Genomic DNA, 19,386 nt, shown 5'->3' with positions numbered 1-19,386 from the left:
CCACTGCTTCCTTTTTTTTCTTTTTTTTTTTCTTTTCAAACGCCCGGCCTTGCAGTTCCGCCAGAAGGTAGCTGCAGAGCTGCTTCTCCTAGCTGCGTGCCCCTCACCACAAAGTGGGCAGCCCTGAGCTGGGAGCTGCGATCCCGGGAGGGGTTGCTGTAATCTTTCATTCCTTAGTCTTTGTGCCTGTGCTCGTCGCCGCCTCCACACCCAGAGAACAAAAGCCTTGTGCGTGGTTGGAGCTTGGCATGGTGCGGCCGGAGGCTGCAGGTCACAGCCGCACCTCATGCGCTGGAGAGGGTTCGTGCTGGTGAGCGGATGGTGACCTTTGGATCTCTTACCGAGGCTCCGGACAACTCCCTGGAAGTGTCCTACCCTTGGAGTCCTGGGGGTAGTAGTTGTCTTTCCGTTGCGTGCTGGAAAGGCTTAGTTGAAGAGGTAGGGAGCGTGGCTGACTTTAGCACCTAGCAAGCAAGCATCCTAGCTCCCCACTGGGCAGGGTTTCGTGGGGCTGTTAGAAATTCAGTGAGATAGTTTTTGTTTCAGGCAGATGAAATAACGAAGATAGCTGCCAGTAATGAGCGATGCCAAGTGCTTCACATACATACATTCTCATTCCTCAACGATACCAGGAGGTCTGTTAGATTCTCCCCATTTTATAAAGGTTAAGAATTGAGGCTTGGAGAGGTCTGGTAGCTCACCCCAGGAAACTTTGGCTACAAGTAAACGTTTGAATCAGACGCGTTTCACTACAAAATCAATACTCTGTTGTCTGATGTTCTTTCAGAATTCCAATTCTTTCCGTAACATTTTCAGTGGCTACAATACTTATTCATTTAGTGTTGTTTTTGTTTTATGTATGTGCCTACTTTGTCTGAAAAGTGACAGCAGGATCTCTTTCTTCCTGGAGCTTCGGTATTGTGATGCACGATGAAGTAGTTAAGAACCTCAAGTACTATTCTTACTGCAGCACAGAGTTATACAATCAAAGCTTGTTACTTAAGTTTTAAACCTATATACTTGCCAAGCGATTGTAAAGGTATTAAACTGAATCACTGATAGAACATTTATTGATCACCCAGTTAAGTCCTGGGAATAAGTAGATGAGGTCCTTATTCTGCAAAGGCATCCATCCATGTCTGCATACAATGTTAACAGAACTGTTAACGAATTTTCTTAGTGGAGATGGTATTGTGTTATGTAGGAAGAGGTACTTATTTTGGAGATGTGTTTATATGATGTATACGGATGCCTACAACATTCAAATAGTCAGCAAATATGTGTGTATATATATAAATAGAAAATAAATTTGATAAAATATTGGCTGTTGTTGAGGCAGGCATATGGGTGTTTTGTGACATGTTCTTTCAGTTTTTCTGAATATTTGACATTTTTCACAATTAAAAAAAATGAGGAAAAACCCAGCTGTGATGGAAAGAGGTGATTGTAGATCTAAGCTCATAGAGGAGGGGCATGAGTTTTGATGTATATTTGGGGCCTGGCAGAGGTGTGATAATGGCCAGAAAACATTCACAGAAGCCTTCAGGTTGCTTGTTAAAGGGGGAATGGGAACTTCGAAGAACAGGGAATTCCAAGCAGAAGGAAATCCAGACTCAGCAGAAAGGTGTTGCATAAACATTTGAAGAAGGAGAAAAAATACCAATGTGGTGAAGGTTCTGTGGAACCTGGGTTTTTTTTTTAAATATATAATCTTATAAGTGATGTTTAGTTTGCTTTTGCTAGCCCAAAGAAGCCTTTGTAATCTTCTTCTTATGTAGCTTAGTATTAGTGTCCTGGAATTTAGCCACCATTGATAACACTGTGTCTACTGGGAACTCAGGAAAACTGGTTCTATGTCCATTATCAAGTTAAGAAGCAGGAACTGGAACACACACGTTTTCTGATTTGGGGAGCAGAGATGTACTAGTTTACAGTCGGGTTTTGAGGGAAGCTGTGGAAAGCGCAACAGTAATGGCGTGGAAAGATTCTAAAATTCAGGTTAGGGGACTGATGGATTTATCCAAGGTGTCATTTTGAGGATCATGTAGCTCTGGCTCAGCCCAGTAAAGGTATGAAAGAGAAGACTTTATCTGCAGGGTTAGTGCTCTTGGTAAATCTCAAATAGTGTGGCAAGACTGGAAAAGATGTAATGGGATATCCAGTAGTAGCAGTAGGAAAGAGAAGTTGCTGTGGCTTCATTAGGTGGAAGGTAAGTAGGTACATTCTAATCAGGTCTAAATCTGTGTTTGTTCCTTGCCAGTTAAATTAAGGTCAGAAATCTGTCTTCCTTATAACAACAGTTAACAAAGTATGTAAACAGCTAATCTTTCTGAGTCCTTTGTATGTGCTAGTTGTTGTGGGATCTCTATTGTTATTTTATCTTCAAAACTGTAATATTTATAACCCCATGCTGCAGATGATGCTTAGAGGGAGGTTCAGTAATTTGGCTACCGACACAGAGCTGAGCAAATTTCAGAGAAATCATTCAAAGTCAGTTTTGTGGAAGTCTTGTAGATGTACAAATGGTTGTGCCTCTGTAAGTATCTCTTATATATTGAAATGAAATAACAGGCAATTGTTCTCAAAGTTGTAATTCCAAGTCAAGCAGCATCAGCATCAGCATCACCTTGGAACCTTTAGAAAGACAAACTATAGGCCTCCACCCCCAGACCTTTTAGTTCAATATTTTAACAAGCCCTCTGGTGATTCTAAGGTATGCTAGAATTTGAGAGCTATAGTACATACTGCTTTTAGTGAGGAAACCTTAGTAGAATGTTACTCATTTTAAATTCAGAAATCAAGGTTAAGTGATGCTTGTCTTTTGCACAGATTTAAAGAGATTCTCAAACCTGGCTGCTCATTCATTCATTAAAGTATAGATTCTCTAGTTAAGAATTACTGCTTAGGAAAATTTGCCATAGACCTAGTAATTTGTGTTTCACAAATGTACCAGATAATAGTAATACAACCAATCCATTTCAGGACCTCTCCTATAAAAGGAATCTTAAAACTAAAGGTTCAATTCTGATATTTGAATAGTGTATACATCTTTAAGGCCAGATAGTTAATATATTTTGGAATTCATGACTAAACATTGATCAAAATGCTGAGTAATGTGGAAATGTTACATATGTAAACTGTATTTGGTTCAATTATCTGAAAAGCAAATTATTTAAAATATAGATATCTTATAGTACTTATTAAATTTTATTTTGTACAAGATGTATATTTTATATATATATATATATATATATATATATATATATATCCATCCCTTGGATAAGAGAAAAAAAGATATAGATAGATAGATAGGCCTTAGATGAGAGGAAAAAAGACTTATCCCATAGTTTCCCAAGAATTTATTAACCATTGGTAATAATGTAATAAGATCTATGACATCCTGATTTTTTTGCTCTTAAGTGAATATTAGATGTCCTTTAGTTCAAACAGGCAGACTTGACACGTGTAGCTCTTATTGACTGTATGATCTTTGATTTATTTTTATCAAGTTCTAACTACTTGGATTTTGGGCCTCAAGTGTTCATTAATAATGAAATGGACCTATATCTGTATCCTTAAAGCGTCTACAAAATGAGGAAAATAGCCAGGCATGGTGGTGCATACATGTAATTCTAGCACTCTGGGAAGTTGAGGCAGGAGGATGCCAAGTTTGAGACCAGCCTGAACAACTTACTGATTTCAAAAATTAAAGGTAGGGGTGTCCTGTAGCTTAGTAGAAAGACCCTGGGTTCAATCCCAAGTACTGCACGAAACAAACACAACAAAAGCCCAACCTTAATCCTAGTGTAGTAACTAAGTGCTTCTCAACTTTTTTCACATTATGTCATGTATAGAAATCGATAGTATTTGTACTGTGTCCCAGAAAAACTAAAGAAAGTGCTGATGCAGACAACTGGCCAGGAGAATTGCAAGCTGTCTTACTGTCTTAATAGCTGAGACAATTTCCGGGTGTACTTTTAGCTCATGCATGGTGAGGCATCATGTTCGGAAACTCTGCATTAACAAATTAAATACTTATTAAATAATTATGTTTAATAAATATTCATTGCCTTGAGGTTTACATTTTGAGCATGGAATATAAATAACCCAAACTGTTAAGTAAGGTTAAGATTGTAGGTGACCAAGAGTCAACATGAGCTATAAAGAAAAACATTTTGTAGAGAAATATTTATTGGGTGAGATGTGCCAGGCACCAACAGATGCTTCATCTGTTTTATCTCTTTTTTTATTGCCAGAGATGCTCAGATTTCCTGTACTAATAGCGTACTATTAATAACAATAGTGAATGTGATTTGCTATACTAACAGCATACTATTACAACAATAGTGAATATGTGTTTTGCCTTCTGCATTTCCATTGTTCTACCCTCTTCTCCTTTTATGGGTAGTACATGAATGTGTAAACTTGCTGCTTATTGGAATCACCTGGGAAACCTTAAGAATACATGAGCCCTCCTCTCAAATGTTCTCATTTAATTGGAACAGAGTATGACCTAGAAATTGAGATAGCAGCGTATTTAATGTATTATGTTTAATCCTTGCAACAAAGTGTGAGAGGGTACAATTTCCAGATAAGGAAATGGAGGCCCAGAAAAATTGCTCAAGGTTGTGCAGTTATTGGACTATAAATTCCAATCCAAATATTTTTCCTTTTGAATCTATCCTCTTAACCACTAACTTCTTTAGCCCTTTTATAATATCTGTGAGTATCTCTCATATATTGAAATGAAAGAACAGAAATAAAGCCTTCCTTCACCTTTTGTTCTTCAGAGGCTCAATTGTTCTTCCTGGCTTTCTAACAAAAGTGTTCAAAAGAACTGTGTATACGTCCTCGTATTTCTCCTCTCACGCTTTCTTAAATGCCATCCAACAATATTGAAATTGTTTTCTCAGTCCTCTGTATGCATCTTTGCTGTTTCTCCTGCATCGTTTTCTACTATTCTTTTTTTGCTTGGCTGCTGTACTCCAACCTCCTTACTAGTCCCTGAATGTACCAGATATGCCAAACACACTTCTGCTTTTTGATCTTTAATATATTGTTTCTTACCTACAGTGCTCTTATAACCCCATAGCTGACTTCCTAATTGAATTTAAATTCCTGCTTAAATGTTTTATTAGCGAGGACTTCCTAATATATATTTATTTTGTTGATTTATCTATTGCCTTTCTTTAAATGAATGAAGAACACATGGCTGCAGATCTGAGCTTAGTCTCAAATGAAGATATATAGCTGTGTACCTTAAACACATTGAAGAATGAAACTGAATTGGAGTCAAGTAAAAAAAGGAGACATATCATTCATCCATATTTAAGGGAAAAATCTATAGGATGCACACTTCTTTGTATTCCATAGGTTATAGACAAGGTTAACTTCGACTCCCACATATACAATTTGTTAAGTAATTTTTAACTTTTACAAGTTTAAGAGCTATTGTTGGAATGAAATCTTTTCACTCTAACCTTTTATTGTTGTTATTATTGTTGATTCAAGACCAGAATGAAGTTACGTTCCCTAAAAAAAATTACTTAACTTTTTGGTACTAGGTATTAAACCCAGGGTACTTGCACTGAGGTACATCCCTAGTGTCTTTTAAAATTTTTTGTACCAAAACAGAGTCTAAGTCACTGATTAACCCAAGCTGGGCTTGAACTTGTGATTCTCCTGCCTCAGACTCCTAGAATGCTTGGATTACAAGTGTACTTCACCATACCTGCCAAAAACTGTTTTCAAACTGAGTTAATATAATTTCACATAACGCCCAATTGTGAGTGGTTTAGGCTCCACCTTATACAGTATTTTAACTTGCATTTTCCATTCAAATACTTCTGAAATATGTGCTGAAGGATTTAACTATTAATGTAATTTTAAAGAATTTGAATAATCTTTTAATTTGTTAGATACTTTCAAATTTGAAGAAGTTAATATAGATTCTTTTATTTTGTATCTTGTCAAATTTCTATGATGCATTTAACTAAGCATTTTAATGTTTTTTTTCCTAATTTTGTGAAGAAAATATATTTCTGTTTTGATGCTGTTTGTAAAGTTATTTGTGTTAATTTTATGTGTCACTTAAAATTATTTTTTCATGTACATTTTTAAAATACATTCTCCAAGTTAATTTTTTTATTCCATTTTAGGTAAAAAGATAGCTGTGTCAACTCAGGGAAGCAATAGCCTCATTGTATTTTAAACATATCAACAATGAAGCACTGATATCGGAGAACAAAGGAGCTTTTGCCAACTAACTATCATCACAGTTTCCAGTGATTGTACAAGCAGAAACAAAATACACCAGACACATATGCCAACTAGCAGAGGAGAGTCCTTTCTTCAGATACAACTTATGCAGAAGCGGTTTTAATTTTACCTATACCAAATGAAATAAAAATGAGTGAAGGCCCCAGATTCTTTGTTGGACCTGAAGATACGGAAATAAATCCTGGAAGTTACCGGCATTTCTTCCACCATGCAGATGAAGAGGAAGAGGAGGAGGATGAATCTGTAAGTTGTTTGGTGGGAAACAAGGGCAGTATAGGATATTTACTGATCACTTCTAATGTAAATTAATACTAAGCTTTTAAGTTAATACTTTTTCATTTACAAATTTGTTACAAATTTTTTATACTGAGGAAGTATATTTTGTTTTACGAATTGTATTATTGAATTGATGGTAACTCAAGAAATGCTACTGTAAATATAGTTGGGTGAGATTTCTAAGTTGTTTCATGATGCCTGTTTTAGTTTCTCTCAGTGATATGCATAGTGTAACTTAAGGTTGGGTAGAGTAGTGGCTAAGAGAAGCAAATTTGGGCTGTCAGAAAGCTTTCTTGTATATAAAATACATAACAAATACGTCAAGATAAAGAAAAGGTATTGGAGAAGGGGGACTACTTAAACAAATTCATTAAGTTTAATGTCAGTGAAAGTGCTGGTTGAACCGGGCACACTGCTATTAACAGTTCAGAAGTCCACAAAATGAGAGGCTAGGAGAGGCTATCTCAAGTTATCTGTGTGTGTGTGTGTGTGTGTGTGTGTGTGTGTAAGATTATGTTGTATGTTTTTTTCTGATATATTAGAATATTACACCCATACTGGACCTTAGGAATGACAACCGTTTATTATGTTCATTTTACTACAGTTGCATCAGTCCAACATTTTTCTCACTCATTACTTTCTTTTTACAAGTAGAGATTGCTTTATTCTGAAGACTGATTTACAATGCAGACTTACAATTGTTTATGATTCTTCTGTTTGAAATTGGAATGAAATTCTTATTTTAAAAGAAAAACCTATTACACTGGTGAAAGTAGTAAAAAACAAACCAAAAATAGCTATTCATTAACTTTTAAACCCTTTTTCACTTTGTTGTTTTTGTTTTTTGGTTTTTCTCCGGTACCGGGAACCGAACTCACGACCTTGCGCTTGCCAGGCAGGCGCTTTTGCCGCTGAGCTAAATCCCCAGCCCCATAAACCCTTTTTCATAAAACCAATATTGTTTACATTTGAAATATATATATATATGAAATGCAAATTGGAGTGTCATTATTTTAAAAACTCCAGTGCAGCAGGCTTCAGGGCTAAGCACCCAATACCTCTAAACAGGTAATGATTTTCAAGCTTTTCTCTTACCATTCAAAACTTTTCTTCGTCTGAAGTATGTAGAAGCCCAGTCAGTAAAACAGAAAAGAAAGCAGGGCTTCTCTGTCTCACTCAGACCAGAGAGCACAGTTGATGCGGCCTCTCCTGGCCTTACACTTTCCCTCTAGTGTTCTTTTGAGCAGTGTCAATCCCACTGGTCCATCACATCCAGTCCTCTTACACATAAGGGCTTTTATTTCTCTTTTCAGTCTACCCCTAGGTATCTCCCATCCGTTCAAGCCTTTATGGTTTAGTAACATCAAAATATTTATTTCCATGTATTTATTTCATGCTGTTTCCTGTTCATCTTAGCCATAAATGGATATCGTTATGTAGGTCTGTAATAGAACAACAAAATACATTAGTTTTCTTTTCTTCATTTTTTAAAGATTGTAGCAGTGTGAAACATTAGGTTGAGTACGTTTGTCCTGGGAAAGAGACTTAAGGGATATTATATTAAGCTAACCCAAGACTTTCTGATCAGAAATAAATTAAATAAGAGAATGTAAAAGCAGATGAGCAGAGGAAATAAAGGCAGCAGATCCCAGGAAGGTTGCAGTTTATAATCAAATCTAATACTGATTTGAAGGCTAAATTTCATGAGTTAGAAGGAGCAATGTAGAAATATAGTTCCAAGCATAAAGAAGAACGAATTAATTCCAATGCTGTCCAATTTTTTTCTTAGATAAATTCTTAAAGTCTAATACACTTTCGAGCCTAGATTATAATGTCATGTGAAATATATAAAATTATGTAAAAGAGAGGAAATGACAAACTGGCTACTACTTTATGTAGTTGATAAATCTCTAAGTACCTGAGTGCCAAGACCCCACAATGAATCTTGAGTAATTTTATAAATCCAGGAGGTACTGTTTGTTACTGTTTCTATATTCTGCCTTTTTAGTTTGCATTGATTGATGACACTGGAGCCCGTAAGGAGGAATACTCAAGAGTGGAGTATCAAAGAATCTTGATATCTCTGTTAGCAGTGTAGCTTTTTCTCAAATTTCTGTTGAATTTGGTTTTTTTTTTGTTGTTGTTGTTCTTATTTTGGTACTGGGCATTGAACTCAGGACCTTGTGCTTGTCAGGCAGGTGCTTACGCCACTGAGCTATATCCCCGGCCCTGAATTTGTCATTTGTGACCAACTGTTCTTGTAGCATAGTAGACAAAAATACTGTACCCAAATGCCTCATAGTTTTGTAGTTGGAACCACAACTTATTTTAGGCAAGAAATTTCTTTGTCTCATTTCCATCAACCTTTTCGCTTGCATTCTGGCCCTCATTGGCCCCTTTCTGGTCTGTGGAAGGTATACAAATGCCAGTGGCAGTTAAGTAAAGAGTGTTTAAGTCTTAGGTTTCATTGAAAATTGTAACCAGGTTCTGAAATTGGTGTTCTATGGTTTGTCTCCACTTTTGTAGAAAATTTATTTTGTTTAAAAGTTTTTATGATAATTTTTATGGTAAAAACTTTTGAAATGATTTTGTTGGTTAATGTGTCACTTTTATTGATTTATCACATGTTTCGTCTACTTCTGCAATAAAGTTAAGACAGCTGTCTTGTGGAGTTCATATTAAGTTAACCTGATTTTTAAATTTTCTTTCTGTTTTAGCCTCCAGAAAGGCAGATTGTAGTTGGAATATGCTCCATGGCAAAGAAATCCAAATCCAAGCCAATGAAGGAGATTCTGGAACGGATCTCCTTATTTAAATATATCACAGTAGTAGTGTTTGAAGAGGAAGTTATACTGAATGAACCAGTGGAAAATTGGCCCTTATGTGATTGTCTTATTTCTTTCCATTCTAAAGGTATTAAAGAAGGGGGATCTCTTTTATTGCTTTTATTAAAAATTACTACATACTTAATTATACATTATTGGATAATACAAAAATAAAATTAAACTAACCCACTGTCATGGATAAGTGATATTAATATTTTGATATATTTCTTTCCAGCTTTCTTCTGTATTTTTTTTTTTTAAATTTAGTGTCATAGTGTATGTGTAAGTATACGTTTAATTTTTTTCACTGTTTTATCAGGAAGAGTTTTTATCCCTCTATCATCCTTCAATAACCTCATTTTTAATGTAGATTAGTGTATCATTGGGTAAATGAACCATAACATGTTTAACTAATATCTGAACATTTAGATAATTTTCAGTTTTCATTACTAAAACTAAGGTTGTAATCAACTCTTTGAATGTATATCTTTATTCACATTTGCGTTTCTCTTGAATTATTGCATATTTTAAGCCCTATGTTTTTGCCATATAGAAAATGATCTTATCATTATTATATCTGTATTTCTACCTCATTTTTTAAGAACTTCATATTTAAAATTTTAGATCTTATTGGCCTTTCTTAATCAAAATATCAGTTAAGTATTACTTAGTTGTAAAATCCACTAATCAGAATTACTGCTAAGTGTATATCTAAAAACTTATAACCTAAAAATCTGTGAATTAAGTGAATTTCCCACTAGAAACTATAATTTTCCATTGTAAATTATTCACGTGATATTTAATCATCCTTATTACTAAAATCTGTACTCTGAGCTGTTAAAGTCCCGCTTCAGTCAGGAAGAGGAGGAGGCATGTGTGAGACTTTGTACCCCTATAGTATAAATTGATTTTCATTATTAAATAGTCAAAGCTCTGATCTTTGCTGACTGACACTCCTTATTTTAGATAACTTTAAAACTTCCATATATTTTCCCTTACACTCACATGATTCTTTCTGTAAAAACTGTTTGCCTCTACAAGCTGGCTGCTATATCCAAGCCACATCCCATGTACAATTTCTTGATAAGGGAAATGTTCCTCTCTAACAGCAATCAAAGCAGGGAACTGACTATAGCTGTTTTCTGTTTGCTAAATTCTGTTAGGCTTAAAATCAGAGACAGTGAGACATGTTTGCAGAAAAGAAATTCTGAGAGTCCTCATAGAACTTTGAAGGATATGTAATTTGTGGCTGATTCTCAGCATAGAGTATCTGCTTAAATTTTAAAAACTAAGGAATTTAGGAATAAATCTTGTATAACTGAACATAGCTTTTTGTGTTTTGGTTTTAAATTTTAGTATGTGATAATGCTTTCTCTTTAATTTTTTTCTAAAGCTGCGAAAATATGGTGTCTTTACTAATATACTTAATATTCATTAGTTAATTCCTAGTTGTACATGCTTGCTAATTTTATGCTTTCCCATAGAAAAGATGTTCATTAAAATATTGTCACTTAAGGAATAACAGGTAGCATTATTGAGCACTTATTCATAATTTTTATTTAAGTTCTTTAAAATCCTCCTAGGTAAGCCTGATATGCTAATTTATAGTTGGGACCCATAGTTGCTAATTCATAGTGAAGCTGAGAGATGTTAAATAAGTTTGTCCAAGGTTACATGCATAGCTAATGAAAGATGGAGTCAGATTGTGAACTAATTTATACTCTTGAATGCTAGTCTGGTATCTCAAACTCCTAGGCTCAAGCAAACTTCCTGCCTTAGTATCCTGGGTGGTAGAACTATAGGCATGCACCACCGTGCCTGGCTCTACTGCCTCTCTTAATAAGGTATTTTGATGGATACTACTGGAGATTTTTACTGTTAATATCAAGAGTTAAATATGAACATTAAGGTTCTTAGCAGGGTGTGATGGTAGAGTCCTGTAAACCCTGCACTCTGTAAGGATGAGTTAGGAGGATTTCAAGTTCAGGCCCCATGTGGGCAGTTTAGAGACTTAGGGAGATCCTGTTTCAAAATAAAAAATGAAAAAAAAAAAAAGACTGGGATGTCGCTCCTTGCAGAGGCCTTGAGTTCAGTCCCCAGTATCAATCAAACAGTTCTTTAAATATTTATGCTTCTTCTTACATTGTAACTAGTCATTTTCTGAAAGTCTAGAAAGTTTACGAAATTAATTTTGTTGTCTAACAGTGACCTAGCAACAGCAATAATGGACTCGTTTATTTTATACTTTGAGCATATGTGTTGCATGTGAGTTAATTTTTATATTTGCTGTATTGAAAGGTATGTAAGTTCTTTGTCAACTCATTTATGTGTGTAAACATGAAAATATCAAATGAAAAAGTACATGCAGTGTATTTTAAAAGATCATTAGGTGATTGTGATGCACTCCTATTTATATATAAATTTTTCTTTGTATATAAAGTTATCAAATGATTTGAATAGTCATACATCAAATATCATGTCAGTGCTCTAATTTGGTTATATAACCACTGACTTGATTAGCCTCATTAGTGACATTAATTAGGAAAAGATGAGATTTAATAGTATAAATTAAAGCAGAGTATATATATTACACATTTTATAGAAGGCATTATGTGCATAATGAAATTATTCTTTATGAGCTATGGCATCAGTTGAAGTTACTAAAGTTATAGATGTCAATTTATCTTGAGATCGTACAGAATATGTTAATAATATGTGTTCTTAGGATTTCCACTGGACAAAGCAGTTGCCTATGCAAAACTCAGGAATCCATTTGTAATCAATGACTTGAATATGCAGTATCTCATACAAGATAGGTGAGTGGTAAAGTTGGCTAAATTAAGGGAAGGAAAATTAACATTTACTTAGTACACAGTACTGTATACACTGACATGGCATCAGATATTTTCACGGATATGAACTGATTGCATTGTTAAAGTCATGCTCAGCAATTGATATTTATCAACTAATTTTACTGATAAGGAAACTTAACAATCAGGGAAGTTAACTAATGTGCCCAAAGTGATCAGTAGTTCTCCAGGTAGCTAGAGACGCACTTAAACTATTTGTTTCATTTCCAAAGTCTAATAGACCCTGCAAGGTTAATTTTTCTATCATGTGACTATATATTTTTAATGGCAAAGTATACTTATTTAAGAAATATTTGTAATGTATCTTAGCATTCATTAAACAAGCCAAAAAATATATTTTTAAAGGAAATTATAAAATTTGAATATATTTATGTATTTTATTAAATTGACGTTCCACTGATAGCTATCCTTTCAATTTCACCAGCACTTTTTGTGGAACTATTATGAGATTATGTGTGAAAATATTTTATAAAGTAGAAGATTCTATAGTTTTCTGTTCTCTAAGACAGTAGCATTACTGCCATCTAAACGTTTAAAACAGTTTTCTTAGGTTTACACAAGTGCGTGTTTATATACAAGTATATATATACTTACATAAATCAATGCTCTTAAGAACTTTGAAAAATTACATCATAATTGTAGCTACCATATTTTTGTGTAGAAAGCAATACATATATAAAGTCATATTTTATAAATTAGAAACACCATTCTTTTAACATTCTATGTATATTTCTCCATGGCATTAAATATTATTTGAGCATAAGGATTTTAATAGTCAGGATATAGTCTGTGTGCGGGCTATATCAACTTTAACCATTTCTTTTTAGCATTTACATTCTTGTTTTAAAAAGTAATATTTTAACATGCTACAAAAAACTGTTTGATTTCTGCTAGCATTGCTGAACATTTTCTTAGGAAATATTTTCAGTATTTGAAATGATATATTTGTTTTTTTTAAAAAGTCTCAATAACATCAATAGTAGGTAATAGAAGATTAATAGTAGAACAGTAATATATTTTACAAAGTACAAGAATACACTGATGTGAAATAGAGTATTAAAACAATAGGGATTTTTTTCTTTTTCCTTAGGAGAGAAGTATATAGTATTCTTCAAGCTGAAGGTATTTTACTTCCTCGTTATGCAATTTTGAATCGTGATCCAAATAACCCCAAAGGTAAAAGCAAGAGATTTTAAGCAAGTTACCTTTTCCCACTTGACTTACTTTTAGCCACTTCTCTGCAACAATTGAGTGGAAGACATTTAAAGAATTCATAGTATTTCACTTAATATTTTTCTTAATGATTAAACCAGTAAGCATTATATTCAATTAAAATGCAATATTATGATATAAAAAGTTAACCGATAATTTAGGATTATTTGCCCTGCCTTTCTTGGGTCTCCATTTGACATATGTTCAAGAATCACAAAAGAGAATTTTCCCCTTGCCTGGCTGGTAGATTTGCACTGATGAGGAAAGAGCAAGTGACTCATCTATGACCTGCTAGGACACCAACATTAAATATCTGATAACTGGAAGTTTTGAAATCACAGTATTAATATATGAAAGCGCCTGTTATTCCTTTTCCCCCACTTATCTAAAACACAGCATGTGCGCTCTCTGGGGGGCAGGAAGTGCAAGATATAAATGGAACAGGAAGTTGCTGTGCTGAAGTGTGCTTTCGTCTATTTCAAAAGCACTGATTGCTAATGTGCATTTGCAAGGAAGAGTGTTCTGCTGATGATGATTACTGTACTGTGATATTAGTCTTTGGAGGATTGGAAAAAAAAAAGATTTTAACCCCAGATGCAAATCAGAATCAGATGGGAGGTTTTAAAAATGCCTATGCTGAACTTTGCAGCCCCCAAGATTCTGCATCAGTAATTTTCCAAAAGCTTTGGAAGTGGGTGATTATAACATGCAGTCAGCGTTGAGAATTCTTGGTATAAAAAAGATTTGTTTGTCTGTTTTCTTGTGAATGTTATTAAAACAAGGTAAATTCACTTTTGCTAGGAAAGCTTAAAAATAGTTTTTCTGGAAAGCAGAATAAATTGTATGTTTGTTTGTTTGGTTTTTTTCCAGAAAAATGTAATCTGGATAGTTAATTTGGTATGTAACTTTTCTTGCTGTTTGATCTGTAGAATGTAATCTGATTGAAGGGGAAGATCACGTGGAAGTGAATGGGGAAGTCTTCCAGAAGCCATTTGTAGAAAAGCCAGTCAGTGCAGAAGACCACAATGTTTACATTTATTATCCAACCTCTGCTGGAGGTGGAAGTCAGAGACTCTTTAGAAAGGTGAACCTTTATAATTTTGTATAGTGTTCCTCACTGTTGCATATTTTATTTAAAAAATATAAATTTTATACAAAGTAATCAAGCATGTAATAAAATTATGATTAAATATTGAACTCTTTGAAATGTTTTATTTAGAGGTGAATTCATAAAATTGATGTCATACTGTTGTAGAAAAGCAAGGTGTCATAGTGATTATTTAATTTTAGATAGCAAAATTCCTGCCTACAGAATAACAAGAAAATTACATGATTTTTCATTTTACTTTTCATTTGTATTTCTGTAAAACTAGAAATTCAGTTAATAATAAGCAGTCCTTGAAAAAGTCATAGAAAAATAGAGTTCATAGAAAAAGTAAAAAGCAATACTAATTACTTTTACTTACATGAATGTATGTTTAACGCAAATTTAATCTGAAATGCAAAAATAAATTATTTTTGGATTGGCAAAGACAGAATATCTACTGAAGCAGTTGGGAAATAAATGTAATCCCCTAAAATTATTGGCAGGAATTCAGCCTCTTAGCAATATGATTTAGCAATGCATCAAAATTAAAAATACATCTATATAATCATGGATATGGTGGGTAGGAAGGGGAAGAAGAATAAAAAAAATTAAAAATGTATTATATACTTGCTCCTTAAGATAAATGTAAACTTCATATATTGCAAACATGTACTAATAAAATAAAATTTAAAAAACACAATGAGATACCCTTTTAATGTCTACTTTTAATATCTTTTTACTAGTTACAACTATTAGAGCCTAACAATGCCAAGTACAGACAAGATGGTAGACTATCTGGCATTCTTACACATGAGACTAAATTGTTGATAATCATTTCTAAAAAATTTTGGCAATATTTTTGAAAGCTGAATATGAACCACCTAGTAATTCCTCAGAAACATAATTGTGCACATATGTGTGGTGACACTTAAAACAATGTTTAAAGAAACATTGCTTTAATAACCAAGGCTTGGAAAACAACTTAAATAGACATTGATAGGAAAATGAATGCATTCTTCTGTATTTACATGGTAAAAAGTGTTGCAGTGGTAAAAAGGGGCATGTCCCAACATGGCTGAATCTTACAAGCAATTCCTTGTGTTCATCGTATTTTTATACCTTTTAACTTTTATATAATTCACAGAGACAGCACAAAATAATATAGTACCAAATATGTAATAAGCATTATTAAATGTGAACTAATCAATTATTGGAAAATTTCTAAGATGGAGATAGATGGTAAATAAGAGTTGTATTATTAAAATGAGGAAAATAATTTGGTTTTCATTTTGATGGACATTTTTTATTTTCAGATTGGCAGTAGAAGTAGTGTGTATTCCCCAGAAAGCAATGTACGAAAAACAGGTTCATATATATATGAAGAGTTTATGCCCACAGATGGTACTGATGTTAAGGTAGGACTGAAAGTATATTTTAATATTTTATATGTAGTGGCACTGATGGTAATGTAGAATGGATTAAAGTATAGATGCTCCTAACTTACAAATATGGGTTACCTCATGATGATAAATTTTTTAAAAGTTGAAAATGCCATAAATTCAAAAACCATTTAGTACACTTACCATGGTAAAAACAGATTAGTAACATGGTGTACCTTAGAATATTATTATGCTCAGCGTCACGAGGCTGCCTGGAAGCTGTAACTTACTGCGCTGCTATGCATTATGAGAGTGTGTCAGACCACACATGAGTAACTGGCCCGAGAGAAGACCAAAATTCAGAGTATGATTCCTGAATATGTATTGTCTTTGTACCACTATAAATCAAGTGGGAAAAAACCTCAAGTCAAACTATGTAGATTTTAATTTTGGATTTTGAGCTTATCATCAATCTCAGAAGAAGAGAATCCAGCAGCTACTTCTAACTTCTGTTCTGGATCTCTTTCTTTCTGATTAGGAATTCTTAATCTGTTTCATTTCATGAGCACCTTTGGCAAGTGGAAGCTTATAGACCTTTTAAAACATAGTATTCTTGAATACTTAAAGGGAAACACAGATGAAAGTAGCTGAGGGTGGGACACACCTGTCATCTGGGAGGGTAGGGAAGGAGGATCGCAAAATCGAGTCCAGCATGGTGAACTTAAAGAATGCTAGAAACCCTGTCTGAAAGTAAAAAACAAACAAACAAACAAACAAACAAAAAAACGCATTAAAAAGGATGGAGATGTGGGCCAATGCAGACACTAGTTTTAATCCTCAGTATCTTGAAAATAAATAAATGAATAAATAGATAAAAATCCACAAGGAAGGAGACAGTTTTTACTGAGGTGTAGTTATTAAAATATTTAAAACTGAAACTTTTTGATATATATATATATTATATCAAAAAGTTTCAGTTTATATCAAAAAGTTTCACATATATATATGTATATATATGATTCTAAGAGACTAATAGCCACCAGTTTCCAAGTCATTAATATAAATGATATTTTGAGATCTGTGACAAGCAAAATGTGGTATAAAAATATCCATGATTTCAGTAGCGAATGAGATCTTAATAGCTTTACCTTTAGTCTGTTTTTCTCCAATCAGAGTGTTCTTTCTAAAGTTTACATTTCACCATGAAGGAAACCTGTCCTTAAAAATTCACTTACGGATTCACACTCACCATAGGATAAGAAGTAGATTCATAACCCTGGCAAACAGGATATTTTAGTCTGTCCTCTGTCTCATCAGTCTCAATTTTTATGGTATAAACTATATTAAATAACTTTCCCTTACCAGAATATGGGTTTCATTCCTCTGTGTTCATAAACTCCGCTTAGAATGTGTTTTCTTCTCTTTTCTGTATTCATACTCATTCCCCCACTGTTTGGGAGGGGCAATGAAAATGTTTTAAATCTTTTAGGGGCAGTTTTTTCCTTCTGTAATGTTTTATAGTTATTTCTGTCTTTCTTTGGTTAAATACAAATAATTTGGGGAATATTTGGTATAATAGTTTTCTGTAGAAAATGAAACCTCACTTTACCTGTTTGACCATATATAAGTAAGTAATTATATTCTAATACATTGAAAATAGAAAGATAGGTCTTTCTAATAGTTGAGTCTGAACTATTTTTATTGATCTTTTTTCTTGGAATTTATTGTTCTTGTTTTTGTATTTGCACTGGATATGTAACATTCATGGAAGGTTTACACAGTGGGTCCAGATTATGCTCATGCTGAAGCTCGAAAGTCTCCAGCCCTTGATGGCAAGGTAGAACGAGACAGTGAAGGAAAAGAAGTACGATACCCTGTTATTCTCAACGCACGAGAGAAATTAATTGCTTGGAAAGTCTGCCTTGCTTTTAAGGTAAGATGTTCTATAAGCCATTTGGCTCTTGTAAAAGGAATTCTAACTTAACTTTTTGAGTAAGAAACATTATTTGGACTTAAAATTAGAGAAGTAAGCTGAGAACGTAATTAGTACATCTGAACCGTTCATGTGTTTCTTGAGGGGTTCCTGTGGTGCTAATATATTGTATTGTAGTGCCAGTATAATCTTCCTATACTATATGGAAGGAAATTAGAGCCATTTACTCTGAAATTTAAATCACACAGAATAATTCGGCTAAGTAAGTGTTTAGGATATTTCTTAATCTATTTTTTAAAATCAGTTGTATTATTTACTTGGAATGTTAAGCCATAAATAAGTTTTAGTAGATTTTTATAAATTATTTGATATGCTAAGATTCCAAAAATTATGACTTAAAATTACCTTATACTAATGCATGATGATTTCAACATAAAATGTAGAACAAAAGAAAATTCTTGCAACTTGAACAGGAAATTTATAACTTTCAGTGGTTTTCTTCTTTTAAATAGAATAAATTTATTTCCAGTGCTCACTCATATGTATTTGCCAGTTTTTAGAAGATTTACAGGGATAATTGAACTCTTCCTCTAGAATTTTTCCTTTTTGGCAAGAGGGATTAAGATGACTTAATTTCTACTAGTGTAAAATTTATTCATCAAAACCATTAAAATTGTTTCTTTTTAAAATGTGTTAGTGTAAGATTTTTTTGATATAATATGTCCTTATTGTGCTTTTCTAGTCCTTTGTGCATTATTATTCTATGTCTATTAATTGACCAGACGCTTAAATATTGTACAGAATGCATAATATATCCTCAGAGTATTGTAGTTACAAATAAGTAATTTATTTCATTTCTTATTATGAAGTAAAGCAACATATAACAGTATACTTTTAGGCATTTATAGAATATATGTTCTAATAAGATTGGAAAACAATTTTAGTAAATTAAATGGTAAAATTTGTAACTTGTTTTAAATAGCAAACAGTTTGTGGCTTCGATTTATTACGGGCCAATGGACAGTCCTATGTCTGTGATGTCAATGGCTTCAGTTTTGTGAAAAATTCCATGAAGTATTATGATGACTGTGCAAAAATACTTGGGTAAGTATTTATTCATTTGTCTTATCTTTACCTTGCATATTAGTTATTCACATACCAAATAATCATTAATATTAGATGAATAAGTTTTTAAAAACATTTTAGATTAAAACTCAATGTTCATAAAATGATATTCTCAAAGACTGCCAAATCCTGAATTATATTTAAAGATATTAAAGATAGCTAGATTTATCATTATAAATTTAATTTCATTATATATAAATTTATATATATTTCATTATAAGTTATAATTCATTATAATTATCATTATAAATTTAATTTCATAGATTTAGAAATGATTAATCAAAACATTCCTAGAGTGTTTGCTATGTAAAAATAGTTGAAAGATTTTATTGTCCTGTTTACTTATACAAAATGTAATATATATGAGATTAATAACATAGAAAATAGAGATATTTGAAAT

At 33.1% G+C, this 19,386-nt stretch overlaps 1 protein-coding gene across 15 annotated transcripts in view; it reads left to right on the top strand.

Annotated features, from left to right (window-relative positions):
- Nucleotides 1-19,386, top strand: part of Ppip5k2 (diphosphoinositol pentakisphosphate kinase 2) — a 75,851-nt gene that overhangs the window by 430 nt on the left and 56,035 nt on the right. For 14 of the 15 annotated variants that reach the window (XM_005382195.2, XM_005382196.2, XM_013513003.1 and 11 more), the window contains exons 2-9: nt 6,159-6,522; nt 9,273-9,468; nt 12,106-12,196; nt 13,341-13,426; nt 14,392-14,546; nt 15,863-15,964; nt 17,700-17,861; nt 18,844-18,965. In XM_005382195.2, coding sequence (XP_005382252.1) covers nt 6,409-6,522; nt 9,273-9,468; nt 12,106-12,196; nt 13,341-13,426; nt 14,392-14,546; nt 15,863-15,964; nt 17,700-17,861; nt 18,844-18,965 — 1,028 coding nt within the window. In that variant the 5' untranslated portion in view covers nt 6,159-6,408. Of the gene's footprint in view, nt 1-84; nt 439-6,158; nt 6,523-9,272; nt 9,469-12,105; nt 12,197-13,340; nt 13,427-14,391; nt 14,547-15,862; nt 15,965-17,699; nt 17,862-18,843; nt 18,966-19,386 lie in introns of those variants that run through there. The other variant, XM_005382193.2, reaches the window with a different exon arrangement.

Source organism: Chinchilla lanigera, unplaced genomic scaffold (assembly GCF_000276665.1).
Source record: "Chinchilla lanigera isolate Chin_1 unplaced genomic scaffold, ChiLan1.0 scaffold00017, whole genome shotgun sequence".
NCBI lineage: Eukaryota > Metazoa > Chordata > Mammalia > Rodentia > Chinchillidae > Chinchilla > Chinchilla lanigera.
This window is presented reverse-complemented; position numbering and strand designations above follow the sequence as displayed.